Below are 16,606 nucleotides of genomic sequence, written 5' to 3' on the forward strand. Positions count from 1 at the left end.
GCTCCATGGTTCCTTGAGTGAGATCTGACGGCGGGAAACTCGGTGAGATCAGTGAGATTTAGCCAGGCAACATTAAACACGGAATGCCGGCGGTCGCTCAGTCCGGGGTTGCGGCTGCACTGATGGAATTATTGCAGACTGATTACTCCAGACGTCGTACTTGTATTTTTTTTTACGTTTCGGGGCCAAAAACAATCGGGAGACTGGATTGTTGCTCAAAATAGCAATATCTTGAGCTTATCATTCATCATTTGTAGGTTATTTTTGGCAGTGATTTAGTATCGCAACCAGACAAGAAAAAATAAAAGTGACTGAGAGAGAGATTTATTGGGAGAATGTGTATGTTTCTCTGTGTTTGTGTGTGTATGTCCGTGAGAGCGTGCTTGAGAGCAGGAGAGGCATTATTTTTTGTTTGTGTTTGCATGCATGTGCTCTCTGTGATGGTGTCTGTAGTATGCAAGCTAAAGAGAGTGTGTCTGACTGTGTGTTTGTGTCTGTGTCTGTGTCTGTGTCTGTGTCTGTGTCTGTGTCTGTGTCTGTGTATGCATGCATAACAGATTGACATCATGGATGCCAGTGTTTTAAAGGTGCACTGTGCAATATGTTTAGCAGTTTATTTGCAGAATTCATGCAGCCCATTCACAACTGTTACCTTTTTCATGAATACTCACCACCACCATCAAATTATTCATTAAGACTGGGAAAATGGCACTCTTCATCCAGGAAAAGAGGGATCTTCTCCATTATCCGCCATTTTGAATTTTCAGAAATCTACATTTTTAGCTGAAAAACTTACTGTACTCATGCTAGTAAATATTAGTTCATTATTAAGTAAATATTCACGAAAAGATCAAATTTGGCAGTAGACAGCACAGTTTCAATAAGGAGCATAGTGCAATACCTACTCTGGCCACAATCTTACACAGTGCACCTTTTAAACAGAGAGAGAGAGAGGGAGAGGCCATGTGTGTGTTTTTTAATCATGTATGGATGTTATGAGCCATTGTCTCATGCTCAGGCCTAGTCTGACTCTGTTTGTTCCATGCTCAGGCCTAGTCTGACTCTGTTTGTTCCATGCTCAGGCCGAGTCTGTTTCCTGGATCCAATAATGAGCCCGTACAGGGCACAGGCAGGCAGGCAGCTGGAGCATCACAGGACAGTGTTAGCCCATGGCATTTTCACGGGCATTAGCGCTGTGGTTGCACTGACGTCTAACACTGCATGATAGCGGACCTTAGATCACTTTATCCTCCAACCTCAACTTTTGTTCCCTTCTTCTTCCGCTCCTCTTTGTCTATTTCTTTCACAAACTCTTTTCAAAGTCTTTTTTTTGTGTTCCCGCTAAATGTGTTATTTTTAACAGCCGTGTTGCCTAAAGGTCTGAAGTGTTTAAGACATGTTTTTTGGTCTTTCAAGTATAACTTCAGAACATTGGAGCTCGCTCCTTTTGAACTGGGTGAGAGGTTTATCCACATAGCAGACCGCTGGAGGTATACTGTATATGTTTGAATGTACAGATATGCCCATTGGCTCCATCCATTGGAGAGTCACACACAAGCAAATGTGTTCTTGCCCCATGGAGGAGCCATCTTCTCCTCTTCCTCTTCCTCCGTCTCCTCAACATCCTCCTCCTCCCCCCTCTTCCTCCCCTCTTCCTCCTCCTCCTCCTCCTCTCTCTCCTCCACCTCCATGCAATGGTTCAATAAAGGGATTTTAAGTCAAAAAGTCTCCTCCACCTCTACCACCACATCCTAAACCTCCTCCTCCTCTTCCTCCTCCTCCTCCTCCTCCACCACCACCTCCTCCTCCTCCACCTCCTAAACCAGCCCATCTGCTCTGCCTTCATGAGGCACCTCAGAGCCCTAACTTCCACATCGGCTTCACCGCTCCCATGACTCGCACACACATGAAAGTGAGTCATATGGACCATCCTGGGGGGTAGGCTTGAGTTTAAAGTCCAGGGCTCAATACCAGCCCTGCAAGATGTCCTAAATTAGACATCTGATGGAGATGATGATGATGATGATGATGAAGATGATGACGAAGAAGACTCTTCTCTTCACCGGTCAGAAGAAGATGGGGTTTTAAGGACGCCATATGACCATCCTGCGGGGTAGGCTTGAGTTTAAAGTCCAGGGCTCAATACCAGACCTGCAAGATGTCCTAAATTAGACATCTGATGGAGATGATGATGAAGATGAAGATGACGAAGAAGGCTCTTCTCTTCATCGGTGAGAAGAAGATGGGGTTAAAGAAGCCAGATGGAAGATTCTCATGCGTGCAGTCAGTCAGTCAGCTGATGAGTGTTTCACCCCACGAGGGAGCACGGGGTATCAGAGAAACAGAAAACATCCAAACACATATCTGGAGAAGATTAAGAAGACAGAGGGAGAAGAAGAAACAGAGAGAGAGAGAGAGAGAGAGAGAGAGAGAGAGAGAGAGAGAGGGAGAGGGAGAGAGAGAGAGAGGGAGGGAGATTGTAGACAGAAGGTTATGTTGGAGCAGACAGCAAGAAAAAAGGGGAAAAGACAACAAGAGACAGAGGGAGGGAGGGAGAGAGTGAGTAAGTCAGAGACCTAGAGAGAACGAAAAGAGTCACAGACATACGGCAGAGGGAGGGAGGAGAGAGGGAGCGAGGAGGAGGAGGGCGGGAATGAGGAGAGAGGTTAGAGGAAGGAGGGAGGCTGGGTGAGAGGGAGAAAGAGAGACAGACATAGAAGGGTTGCAGGAGAGAGGGAGAACACACAGAAAAGGAAAGAGAGAGAGAAAACAAGGGAGTGTGTGTGAGAGAGAGAGTTTAGAGTTTAGAAGAAAGAAAGAAAAAGAGCTGGAGTCCAGTTTGCTGTAGCTCCACGCCAGGCATGTGGCATCCTGTAAGCGGCTCAAGCCCAAAATAGAGCCCTCTCTCGCTGCCCTGGGAACCAGAGGGGAGTGTGTTGGTTCGCCTATAGGGGCCATGGAACGGGAGCGAAAGCGCTCATTTCGGGCGATGAGTCCTGGTGGCTCGATCAGGAGGCGCCTTTCCTCCATCAGGACGGCATGGAGGTGGAGCACGGGGTACCTGTTTACTAAGGTAGGCTGGCTTCCCTCGGGGGCTGGGGCTGGGGCTGGGACTTGGGCCCAGTGGTGGTGACTGGACCTCCTAGCCACCAAGAAACTGCCCCGCTCCGCTTCTTTTTCATTCTTTTTTTCGTACTTTCCGTTCTTCTCTTTTCCACATTCGAGTTTGTTGTTGGAACTATGGTCTCTCGTTGTCTTTTTTTTTTTGCCTCAGATCTCCAAGCCTGCGTCTCTCTCTGGCCCCCTCCCCCCTCTCCCCCCTGTAACTGCTGCCTCGCCTCCCCTCTGTGCTCCCTCCTCTCTGCCTCTGATGGTTAATTTGTTGGGCCTGCTCGTAAGTGGGGCCTCCAGCTGGTTTTGATCATGAAACAGCAGAAAGCCCCCCGCCCGCCCTGTCCCCCACCTCTCTCTCTCCCCATTCCCGCCCCCCCTTCGTCGCCTCGCCTCGCCTCGCCTCAACCCTGCCGTACCTCCACTCCACACACACACCCCTCTCTTTTTTGTTGGCAGTTATTTGGGGGGTCGTAATTGTGGGCTTGGGAGGCGAGTGTGCGACGAGTGCCGAGCGTCTCTGGAGCCTGCCTGCCTGCCTGCTTGCCTGCCTTGTGGCTGTACGCTGCCTGGGAGCTGAGGAAGGCCGACAGGGGCTTTGGTGGTGGTGGTGGACGGGGGTGAGAGGGGAGGGGAGGAGAGAGAGAGACATGCAAGTTTATGTTGAAGATCGGGAGGTGTGGTGGTGTGGTGGTGGGCCCATGCTTTTTTGGGGGCTGGGCCTCTCTCTGTGATGTGTTTTAATACCGCTGTCTCGAGTCATAGTAGGGGATCTTGATGATTTCATTTTGAATTTACTGCCGGCATATATTTTACGGGCTTCTCTCTCCGAGCGTGTCTCGGGGCATCTGTTGCGACCGTATGTATTCATTCTTTAGCGGTAAACTCACATTATTTAATGGCACGGGCTACTGGGCTCGTAGTGAGACGAGCTCGGAGTGAGTGTGGGTGGTTTCCCCGTAGCAGTGTTTATGCCCATTTATAGCCTGTTAATAGGATGTTTGTGCATACAAGTGGTACAGTATTTCTCAATTTTGAGCTTTGGAACATGGAATCACAAACAGATTCTATTTGCGTGAATTTGTTTGAAAGAGAAAGAGGTGAGAGGGAACTGTGTATAAGGGTTTGAATTCAGTCAAAGGCCTTTTCTGCCTCCTCCAACTCTTTTATGTGCAGTTCACAAAATAGATTTTTATTGTGAACGGCACAGCAAAGCTCTCCGCGCTCTTGTATATATCAGCAATGGCTTGCGTGCTGTAATTATTGTGCGCTGTCGTGTATTTTGTTGTTCTGTAAAAGCATTGTTTCCCTTTAGTTTCCCCCGGTCGTTCCTCGGTACAGTCTGTCATTTTGCTTTCTTGGAGTGCAAGCCCCTGTGAACATATGAAGCAATCGAGCCCATGTGCTTTTTCAGCAGGCTCCTGCATGACAAGCTTTCCCGTCTCTGGAAGTGATTTTTCCTCAAGCCTCCCTTGAATTAGAAAAAGCAGCTTTCAAAACACATTGTGTCTGCACTGTGGATATACTCTGTCTTTGGAGTGAGAGCCTGTCCCATCCCGACTCCTTACAGAGAACCACTTCGCCATATTGAAGTATTTAACATGGAATACAGATATAACGTTACGTCACACACACTCACACTGGCTCACTCTCTCTTAATCCCCATACACTTTTAGGTGTCTTTAATCCAGACTTGTATACACATACACATGACACATTAAAAGAGGGAAGCCCCTGGGAGAGAGAGAGAGAGAGAGAGGGGGCGAGAGAGAGAGAGAAAGAGAGAGGGAGAGGGAGAGAGAGAGAGAGGTGCAGAGAGAGAGGGCGAGAGAGAGAGGGCGAGAGGGAGAGAGAGAGAGAGAGAGAGAGAGAGAGAGAGAGAGAGGTGTAAAGAGGGTGAGAGAGAGAGGGAGAGAGAGAGGGGGAGAGAGAGAGAGAGAGAGAGAGAGAGAGAGAGAGAGAGAGAGAGAGAGAGAGAGAGAGAGAGAGAGAGAGAGAGAGAGAGAGAGAGGGATGAGCATTGTCAAAACACATGCCATCTGTGGGGCGTAATGAAAGGAGGGGTGGAAAGGAGGGCCATGGGCTTCTCTTGTGGTGGCTAACCAGAGGTTGGGGCGCATGGGAGGAGACAGGGCAGCCTGGTCCGGGGAAATGACAGACGAAGAGGACATCAGAGCACAGAGAAGAGAAGAGAAGAGTAGAGCATCCCCACCACCCACCACACAGGCATATGCAAACACACACGTGTGCGGTGTGTGTGCACACACATGTGCATGTGTGCTACAAAGGCACAGTGCATAAACACACACACACACACACACACACACACACACACACACACACACACACACACACACACACACACACACACACACACACACACACACACACACACACACACACACACACACACACACACACACACGTGCGCACCCGCATGCACGCATGCATGCACTCTCACAAACACACACACACACACACACACACACACACACACACACACACACACACACACACACACACACACACACACACACACACACACACACACACACACACACACACACACACACACACACACACACACACACACACACACACACACACACACACACCAGCATACCGTATGTGACAGCCTTGGGAGGTGACTTGCTTTCTCCAGCACTAGTGACATTTGAGTGACAGTTAGCAATGGAGCAGGGGGAAACTGGAAATGCCAATGTGTCAGGTCCATGAGATCAGGGGGGATTTACGTCAAACCAAATTTCAACTGATATTCGACACCGTTCTCTGCAATGTTAAAGTTACTGCTGTGCTGGTGGTCTGTTTGTTGTTTATGGTTGCTATTTCATGAAGTCTTGTGGTTAGACGACTACAACCACTCGCCTGTGCCCAATGACAAATGTCAACTGTTAACCCATTAAAACATGGCGTTATAAATTTGCAGTTACCAGAATGGCAATGACCGAGTCGTAGTGCATTATTTAAGGCCCTGTTTTATGTAATCGTGGAGTAGTACTGTGGTAATTAACCTTTTAATGACTATAACAGTGTGCCACTGTTGGTACGGCGTGCATTATGGGGGCTACGCTAACCTCTTTCTCATTTGTGATAATCATTTAAATAACTTACTGTATTTTGCCATGAAATGTATGTATAGGAAAAGGCATATGGTGGACTGCAAGAGATAAAACAAAGCTTATCAATAAATTGCTGATTTCCCCTTTTTTCAGGGTTCTACAAAATCCTCCAAAAGTATGGAGTCCCGACGCAGACCTTCAAGGTAAGGCCATTTGGCTTCATGTTATCTTTGCATATTTCACAATACACACCTAAATACAGTATGTTGTCTACCAACTCTAAAGAGTCTTTTGGGAAAAGGCTCAGTGAATATTAGCAGGGGTGAAAAGCATATGAAACATGACACAGCATGTTGCATATGGCCAAGCTCTTGTTTGCTGAGCCTACATTTCTTAAGAAGGCGTGCACTGAACTTTATGTCTTTGTCCTCGTTCCTCTGAGTCGTCTTTGCAAAAGTCTAGTTTTGTTATATAGGCAAATAGTTTTTGGTCTGATAGAAAAAAACACTAAGCCACATAAAGAATTGAGATAAAAGAATACCTTTATTTGGATCATTGGAAGACAGTATTTGGATCTTTCAGCATAATTTAACAACAAAGAGCAGGACAAAAACAATATGAAGGCATGCCACAAGTTTGAATTGTGCTTCCAACAAAATCGTTTTATACTTGCATACACGGTGGTAGCATCCGAATTGTATAAAGTAGAAGTAAGTATGCTTCCAGTTGTAATTCCCACAGTAGTGGTATGACATTACATAGTTTCAACTTTGTAACATCATACCACTAGTGTGCCAGTACTTCTATCTCTACTTTACACAACTCTGGGTAGCATAGGCTACATGTTTTGCTAACTGCTCCATGGGGGTCAGCCCTATGTTCCCACAGCCCATTGGTCCCATGGCCCATTGGTCCCACAGCCCAAATGGTCCCAGCTTATTCCTGCTGCTCCGCTCTCCCACAGTTTTAAGAAATTATTCAAATATAAGCCCTATGCTCTACAACTCCATGTTCCCACATTTACAAGTAAACTCAGAGAACCAATAGGCCTAAAAATAATGCTAAATCTTAGTGATGTGGGACCAATGGGCTGTGGGACCAATGGGCTGTGGGAACATAGACACGCTCCCGCTCCATGTACAGACTGAGTTAGTATTTAGTGATTATTGTTTTCTCCCTGCCAAAGCACCCGTAAGCTCGAGGGTGTGGACCACTGTTGAGTAATTCCCTGTCACCCACTTTGCCTTCCCTTTAGTAATGGCATATGGGTCTCTAGCTCTCGCTTGTTACTTTTGGAAATTAGATGCCCAGCACAACACAACAACGCGCTAATCACTGCGAGTTCCCACAGAGTAAGTCTCAAAAACCCTCAAAACATAGCGGTGAGATGAGACAACAGGAAAAATGGTATTACAGCTCATAGTTGTTTGGACTGGTCTTTCATGTAGAGCCCTCTCAGTCTGCCAAGCTCTGATTTTCACCAAACAACTCCCATAGTAATTGGCGGAATTTATTATGCTAACCTGTTACGCAACCGCTAGAAACCCCACCAAGCAGGCTAGTGCAAGCACAATGTTTATTGTAGTGGTCAAAAGCACATGTTCCACGCATGTGTTTGTTGAAACGGGGGGTGAGATGCCTTCGGTGTCGATGCGCAATGGCCCGTGGAGAGATACACACAGCTTATTGGAGGTGATATGCAAAGTGGACCTATTGACTCTGCATGATGAGAAACAGATTTTGTGCTGAGCACACAGACCAGCACTAGCTCACAGAAAGACATTTATTCTGTTTTTATCACACACACACACACACACACACACACACACATGTACACACACGCGCACACACACACCCGCATGCATGAGTATGCGCACACACACACACACACACACACACACACACACACACACACACACACACACACACACACACACACACACACACACACACACACACACACACACACACACACACACACACACACACACACACACACACACACACACACACACACACACACACACACACAACCCTAATACAAAGAAACAAACAGTCAGAGGAACCGATGCCCATAGACCTCACACTCCATGGCTCCACTGCTGACAGATTTACGCGTGAAGGCCTTTTTAAAAGAACGTTTTTGTGCCGTCTAGTCGTCAACAAACCAAATATAACTAAAAGAAACACATGACGTGCTTTGAACTCCTCTGTGTACCATTGAAATGTGCAGTCCAAATAACTCACGAAGTCCCGCTCGGCTTGCTATTGGTTATTTTATGTCCAGAGGATTTGAAAATAATCTACGTTGTAGCACTGACATCTCTTTGACAAGCACTTCATAAACAAGCAAGAGAAGAGAGGATATTACATTCCTGTCCAAACTGCCTTTTGTTTCTGGTGCTGTGTTTTTCTCTCTACACTACAGCAGTGTTTCCCAACCTTTTTTGTCTTGTGTACCCCCATTAGCCTTTTCGTTGTGCCACGAGTACCCCCTAAGTCATGTTCTATATCACTTTCTATATTCCAATATAACTAAGCTCCATACATTTGTTAAAACTACAAATACTTTCCAAGTACCCCCTGCAGTGTGCTCGCGAACCCCTAGGGGTACACGCACCCCTGGTTGGGAACCACTACGCTACACTACAGTCATCCCATTCATTCTTCTTGTGCTGTGCTGTGCGTTTGTTAATCCTCAGGAGCCTCAGTCTGATCCAGGCCATGGAGGAGAACTATGAGGTGGACCTGGTGTACATCACAGAGCGCATCATCTCCGTCTCCTTCCCCAGCAGCGTGGAGGAGCAGAGCTACGGGGCCAACCTCAAGGAGGTGGCCACCATGCTGCGCTCCAAACACGGAGACAACTACCTGGTGAGATTACATTACATTACATTACATTGCATTTGGCAGACGCTTTATAAACAAAGCGACTTTCAAAGAGGACTAATCAAGCCAACATCACAAGCAAATACAAAGTGCACAGGAAATATACAGAACAACAAGTGCAGTTGCAAAGAGGGGTTAGTTTATTATTTTTTTTAATTAATAAAGAGTACACACACAGCACACACACAAACACATACACATACACACACACACAAAAAACTCAACTAAAACTAGACTAGACTAGACTAGACTAAGACTAGACTAAGACTAGACTAGACAGATGTGAAGGCATCTGAATATTGTACCCAATTGCATGTATATAAACATTTCACTTAGGGCTCTAAATGAACACCAGACAACCGGCCGAATGCTGATGAAATTTCAGTTTGGCTGGTAGAGAAGACCAACGTACAAGCCAATTTGACCCATTAGTAAGTGTGTGTTTGGCTAATAAGATAACCTACCAGCCAAATTGGCTTGTGACGAAAAATGTTAATTTAGAGCCCTGATGTCAATGTTTATGCATGGTCTTATCCATGTTTGATTGAGTTTTTTTTGTTTGTAAGAGGCAATAAAGGTGCATATCCCAGTATGCCTCAATAGGGGATACTTTGGAATCACTAATGTTGATTGCTATTGGATAAGACTACAACTGTCAGTGACATTGTCACCTCACTTCCTGTGAGGGCTGTTTACACTTACAGACTAGCTTTGTAAGGGTGAGCTGAGCTTTTCTGAGCTGGTCAGACTTACATTTGCAATACATGTCCAATGCGGCAATGTTTGTTATCATATAGCTAATACAGCTGTTTGTTCTCACAGCTCTTCAACCTCAGCGAGAAGCGCTATGACATCAGCAGACTGAATCCCAAAGTTCTGGATTTTGGCTGGCCCGACCACCATGCCCCTGCCCTGGACAAAATCTGCAGCATCTGCAAGGCAATGGACACTTGGATGAACGCCGACAGCCATAACGTGGTGGTGTTGCACAATAAGGTGAAGGACTGCCTGCTCCCTATGCCTCTGCTGCTTTCAGATAAATTAGATTTCCCTAAATGTCACAGACAGTGTCCTTTCTCCTAGCAGCAAAAGGACAGGATATGCACAGTAATACTTGTATGTCTGTGTCAGTGAAGAATCTCATTCATCCAGGCCATCTTAGACGAGCTTTGTTGTACGTATGAAAAGCTAAAAGCTACTAAAAGTAGTGCCTACTTTTCTCTACAACTGAAGGCTTTTGAACCATGTAGTCTGTGAAGGTCACCTACCGTAATGGAGTGTCAACCTTTTCTATAGAGTTAGTCAGTGGAATGCTAATGTACTCTAGTTTACTTAACACTGTATATATGGGGTGTGAAAATGTGTCCACATATCTCAACAGTGGATTAGTGAGCTTTGCTAAGTCAGTAGATGGCGTTGTCAGTCTGTGGTGTTTGTCGTCCACTCTGCTGTGCCCCTAATCCTTGAGAATGGACGATCACTCTCCTCACACTTAGCCATTTGTTCTCATAACAAAAACTTTGCCGATCGGAGATGGCACTGAGATGCCTTCTTCTGTACTGTAGGAGGCACATGCCCTCTCTGTTATTCCTTTGCTCTGCATATAACCAATGCATTACACAAGGTACAACTGAGTAATGCAACTGTTTTTAGAAGCTATTTTTTGCTTCAAATTATATACAGTTTGTTCTCTGTGTTTCTGTAGTCTCCATGACAACATCAGTGGGAAGGGTTTCCCTTTTTTTATGTAGACTTCCCTGTGTCAGATTCCTGGTTTTGCTGTTCGCTCTCTCTCTCTGCCCGGGATCTTTACATCTTTGCATTCCGACGTACACCTACACGTCTGAGAGTGGAGAAAGGGTTTGTGCGATGAGAGATGAAACATACTGAGGCCTTGGCCATATCCTCAAGAATTCCTAACAGCAGTATCGTGTGGGCACACGCGTGTTGACATTGTTAATGACAGGAATTCCAGGCCAAAAAGACAAATGGTTGAAAAACAGTGTCAGTCCCATGCCCTGCCCTGCCCTGCCCGTTCCCCATTCCTCATCCCTTCATCCCCTCTCGTCCCCTCAGCCCCGCACAACCCTCTCAGCACTGTGTGAAATGTCAGTCCAGTCAGCAGCAGGCTCCCAGCCCATTGTAATGGAGCTGTCAAGCCAGCTGAAGACCACAGAAACATTTGTTGAATGCACTTGCTATTTTTTTTTCGTCTGTTTTGTTTTTTTGTTTTCCTTTTGCGATCTGTTTAGCCGTGGCCCCCACCAAAGGCAGAAAACGTTATTGTGTCTCTATGGGAAAACTCTGACTCTGATTGATATGCCAGTTGATGGCCTGTCTTGAAAAACAAATAAACAGCTCGGAGGGGAAAACACAACCCCCTCATATGAGAAATGGGGCGGGAAAAAATAGAAAAATGATCAGGTCAAGCAGCAAAACAGAAGGGTTGTCTTGACAACCAGTGTTGCTCTCCTTTGCTTTGGCAGTGGAGTGGAGTGAGTGAGTAAGCGGTGGGACTGGGGATTCACTTGGAGCAGAGGATTGGATTACATGTGCACAGAATGATACACCAAGACAGACACAGATACTGTACGTGCACGCGTACACACACATGCATGCATACACACACACACACACACACACACACACACACACACACACACACACACACACACACACACACACACACACACACACACACACACACACACACACACACACACACACACACACACACACACACACACACACACGTGTGTGTCCCCATACCATAGTAAATAAGCTAAGAAGTCCCAGTGAGAGGGCATGCGAGGAGACATACTTTTTAACTAGCCAGCAGAGAGAGAGAGAGAGAGAGGGAGAAGTGTTTTGGCTCAAGACTCTCGTTACATAACATGTATTTGGAACCGTGTCTATTGTAACAAACTGCTGCCTGCAGGCTAATTTTCTGTGTAGCCAGTCGAAGTACCAGTAAAATAAATGCCTGTCCCTATTCTCTCTGTCTTTTCTCAGGGAAACCGAGGGAGGACTGGCGTGGTGGTGGCGGCCTACATGCACTACAGCAACATATCGGCAAGGTGAGAGTGAACAGTGAACAGGCCAGTAGTACTGTGTACTGCGCTGGTTCCCAAGCTTGAGAGGCAGAGGTAATTCAGGGGGGGTTGCAGAGAAAAGTAACGTTGCATAATAAACTGGAAATCCACATGTTAACAGCTAACATAATTCCATCAACTGGTTAGTAACTCAATTCACTTGTATAGTTAACAGATTCCTTAACTTTTCCTGTTAATTAAACAACAAGTAAACAATGGAGTTTGGAATATGGGGGAGGGGATGGGGGTCACGAAAATATTCTTAGGTAAAAAATGGGGTAATTTGCTGATCCATTTCTCTCCCCCACTTGCTTCCTGTCACCATCAACTGTCCTATCAAATGAAGGCAAAAATATAAATATGCATATATATAAAAAATGGGGTCGCAGCACTAAAAAGTTTGGGAACCACTGGTGCACTGTAGTGTACTGTAGTGTACTGTAGTGTACTGTGCTGCACGGCCCCTCGTGAGCTGGGGCTGGTTGCTATCTGTGTTTATTGAATTAGGTGATGTGTTGTGGAGTGTTGATGGGAGTCGTCCGTCATGAGACCTGGGCGGCACGTTGGGCCCCATGTGAGAGGAAAAGGAGGGAAGAGGAAGTGTGTGTGCGTGTGCATGTTGTGTGTGCGTGCATGCGTGTGTGCGTGCATGCGTGTGTGTGGGGTGTGTGTATGTGTGGGGTGTGTGTTGTGTGTGTGCGTGCACGTGTGTGTGTGTGTGTGTGTGTGTGTGTGTGTGTGTGTGTGTGTGTGTGTGTGTGTGTGTGTGTGTGTGTGTGTGTGTGTGTGTGTGTGTGTGTGTGTGTGTTTGTGTATGTGTAGGGGTCAGAGAGGGACTCCAATATCCCCTTGCCATGGCAGATGATGAAGAAAAAAAGTGTAAATAAATAAAAATATCCCACAGAGTCCTGAGATTTTGATTTAGAGAGAGAAAGAGAAAAAAAATCACTGAATTAATTTGCGGTCTACAGTCTGCAGTTCTTTTTGGCTCCTCGGAGCAAAGAAAAACTCCAAAGATGTTTCAGAAGCTCAGCGCTCAATTAGATTACTGTTTCATTTTTAATTTCGCTTTTTTATTTTTTTCCTTATTGAAAAATTCCCCAGTCCAGAACAAACAGCGCAGTGAGGGGGGCGTCTTGGGTTGGGTGAGAGTACTGAAAAGGGAAAATAAACAATGATGCCAAGGAGAACAAACAGAGAGAGAGAGAGAGAGAGAGAGAGAGAGAGAGAGAGAGAGAGAGAGCAGAGAAAGTCGTCTACAAAGTCGATAGGAGGCCCTTCAAAGGTCCAGAAGCTCAAGAGTAAAAAAAAATCTGTTTCTTTTGGATTGCAGTGCTGACCAGGCCTTGGACAGGTTTGCCATGAAGAGGTTTTATGAAGATAAAGTGCTTCCTGTTGGACAACCCTCCCAGAAAAGGTCAGTCTCCACTCCACTTCCTCCTCACACAGCTTACCTTCTATCCCATGGTCCATATTAGGTCCCCGATTTTTACAGGCACAACTCTCCACAATCCTCTCCAAAGAAGAGGATATGATTTCTGCACACCGCTGCGTGTGTCTCCATATGTGTCAGAAGAAGGCAGCGAAAACGACGGGGTCAGATGGTCCCCGGGGGCCATTTTGAGTTATTCACAGATTATGAAAGAGCAGGGTCTTTTTTTAAAAAGCTATCCAACGATGCCTTAACACATGGAAAGCCAATAATATTTGAAGGATGTGTGGCCATTTTTCGGAGTGCGCACATCTTGATGTTATACGGCCTGTAGAATTTACAGATGTGATATTATGTATCAGCCAGGCATATGGAGAGCACAGAGAAATCCCCATGAGTCAGTCAGAGTGTTTCATAATATAATTACTGCGAGTGAGTGTGAAAGAAAGGTGATACATCCCAGCGGATGTTTGCATGCGATAGCTGATTATCTCCTATTGTCCAGTGTACACACAAGTCCCCCCCCCCATAATCCCTCTGTTATTCCAGCGTGAGAAAAGTCTTTGACTAGCAGTAAGCCAAAATGATTGACTCCAATAAGCCTTAGCACCATGCATGCGCCACATGCACAGAGACGACGCTGTTCGGTTTAATTTTTTCTTTTGAAACGCTCCATTCGTTCGCTCTGCTACACCAACGCCACGGGCCATCATCGCCAACTATGCACTAAAATAAAGAAGGTGCATTGTGGGGCTAAAACAGATTAGATTTGAAAACTCTCAATCTCTCCAGATGCCTCATATAGCTCCATACAGACTTGGTATTAGTCGTACGCAGATGCCAGCATGCCCGATGTTATTGCTGCTCAGAGGCAAGGCCACCGCTAAGCAGAGTAAGCAGAGCGCCTAGGGCCTCAACCACTTTGCCCCCAAAATTGGGGCCCCTTTAATTGAGATTGACTAAAACTATGTATTATTACTGTATTATTATTATTATTATTATTATTGTTATTATTTACTGTAATTATGAGGTGGTCCTCCTGTCCAGTTATCCGTAGGGCCTCCAAAACCTTAGCAGCGCCCCTGCTCAGAAGTGTCATAGTACCGTACCATACTGCACCATACCGTACCGTAGCGTGCCTCCTCTCCCCACACGGGGGCCGGGCCTGGCGGCCATGTTGGTTGGCTGGCTCCAGTGCTCCAGTAGGCCTCTGCTGCTCGCTGCATGGAGCTATTTCCTGCCCTGAGATATAATTAGGCTGCAGTCAGGGCCCGGCTGTCTGCAGTTATTATGGGAGGCATGTACGACAGTGACGTGCCAAACCAGTATCTTAAAGCCCTTCGTTCACTCTCTCGCTCTCTCTCTCTCTCTCTCTCTCTCTCTCTCTCTCTCTCTCTCTCTCTCTCTCTCTCTCTCTCTCTCTCTCTCTCTCTCTCCCTCTCCCTCTCGCTCTCTCTCTCTCTCTCTCTTGCTCTCTCGCTCTCTCACTCTCGCTCCCTCTCACTTTCTCTTGCTCTCTCTTGCTCTCTCTTGCTCTCTCGCTCTCTGGGCCCAGCCAGCACTGTGCTGTGGAGGTCCCGCTCACACTGCTCAGCACAGCGGGGTGCTCACGGACTTTCCACCTCTCTGCAAATTCCCGTTCGCCCCGAATATTATTTACACTGACACACGATTTCATGGACATGCATATTAAACTGGGGTTATAAATGGCTGGCATTAAGTGAAATGACTATATCGTAATAACTTGCACCAAGGCCAGACTGACACACCGTCACAGGCAGACATGCATGAGCGCATACACACACACACACATACACACATACACACACACGCACACACACACGCACGCACGCACGCACGCACGCACGCACGCACGCACGCACGCACACACACACACACACACACACACACACACACACACACACACACACACACACACACACACACACACACACACACACACAAACACACACACACACACAATTGCACACACAGCTTCCTGCTGCACTTTTCATCGATACCCATTATGTAATCGATGCACAAGTCAAGCACGTCAAGCATTTAACGCTGACACAAGACGTGGCGCTGCACTCTGGCCTAATTAAAATAAGCTTTCACTGGGCTCAGCTCAGCTGTGCTGTACTGTAGCAGAGTGCTCTAGCAGCCAGCCCAGGCCTTCCCAAATACACAGAGTAATGGGCTGCTGTTGATGGAAAGGCACCAACGCCATGGGAGTTCTTCCCAGCTCAGAGAATACACAGAGAGAGAGAGAGAGAGAGAGAGAGAGAGAGAGAGAGAGAGAGAGAGAGAGAGAGAGAGAGAGAGAGAGAGAGAGAGAGAAGGAGGGAGGGAGGGAGAGAGAAAGACAGAGAGACAGAGAGTGAGATGTCTGCAGCAAGAGAGAGAGAGAGAGAGAGAGAGAGAGAGAGAGAGAGAGAGAGAGAGAGAGAGAGAGAGGCGCCCAGTCGATCCACGGCCTTCCTGTTGTGCTTCAATCCCACACTGTTGGAGGGAAACTCTGTCGGATGTCATCGAGTTGGGCTACCAATAGCTGGTGAACCCAAACACAGCCTACCAATAGCTGGTGAACCCAAACCCAGCCTAAGCCCAAACTCTTGTTCACAGTGTTTACAGTGTTGTTAGGGCAGCCGTGGCCTAGTGGTTAGAGAGTTGGTGTTTCAATCTAGGGGTTGCCGGTTCGAATCCCCCCTGACCTCTCCCTACATCTCCATCCATGGCTGAAGTGCCCTTGAGCAAGGCACCTAACCCCACATTGCTCCAGGGCCTGTAACCAATACCCTGAAAAATAATAACTGTAAGTCGCTTTGAATAAAATGAAAGCGTCAGCTAAGTGCAATATAATGTAATGTAATGTAATGTTTATAGTGCGTTGTAATGTCTTGGTAGCTGAACTTGACGGAGCTCATATCAACGGGAGGGAGTTCTTCTCAGAATGAAGAGCAGAGAGAGGCGCCCAGTGGATCCGGTTGGCTTCCTGGTGT

General features: G+C 46.7%; 1 protein-coding gene across 10 annotated transcripts in view; it reads left to right on the top strand.

Moving 5' to 3' along the window:
• Positions 1-16,606, top strand: part of tns1b (tensin 1b) — a 320,407-nt gene that overhangs the window by 209,986 nt on the left and 93,815 nt on the right. For 9 of the 10 annotated variants that reach the window (XM_063213457.1, XM_063213461.1, XM_063213462.1 and 6 more), the window contains 5 exons: positions 6,345-6,394; positions 8,894-9,065; positions 9,903-10,076; positions 12,093-12,157; positions 13,506-13,589. In XM_063213457.1, coding sequence (XP_063069527.1) covers positions 6,345-6,394; positions 8,894-9,065; positions 9,903-10,076; positions 12,093-12,157; positions 13,506-13,589 — 545 coding nt within the window. Of the gene's footprint in view, positions 1-2,495; positions 3,074-6,344; positions 6,395-8,893; positions 9,066-9,902; positions 10,077-12,092; positions 12,158-13,505; positions 13,590-16,606 lie in introns of those variants that run through there. The other variant, XM_063213464.1, reaches the window with a different exon arrangement.

The sequence above is a fragment of the Engraulis encrasicolus genome, chromosome 13, assembly GCF_034702125.1.
Source record: "Engraulis encrasicolus isolate BLACKSEA-1 chromosome 13, IST_EnEncr_1.0, whole genome shotgun sequence".
NCBI lineage: Eukaryota > Metazoa > Chordata > Actinopteri > Clupeiformes > Engraulidae > Engraulis > Engraulis encrasicolus.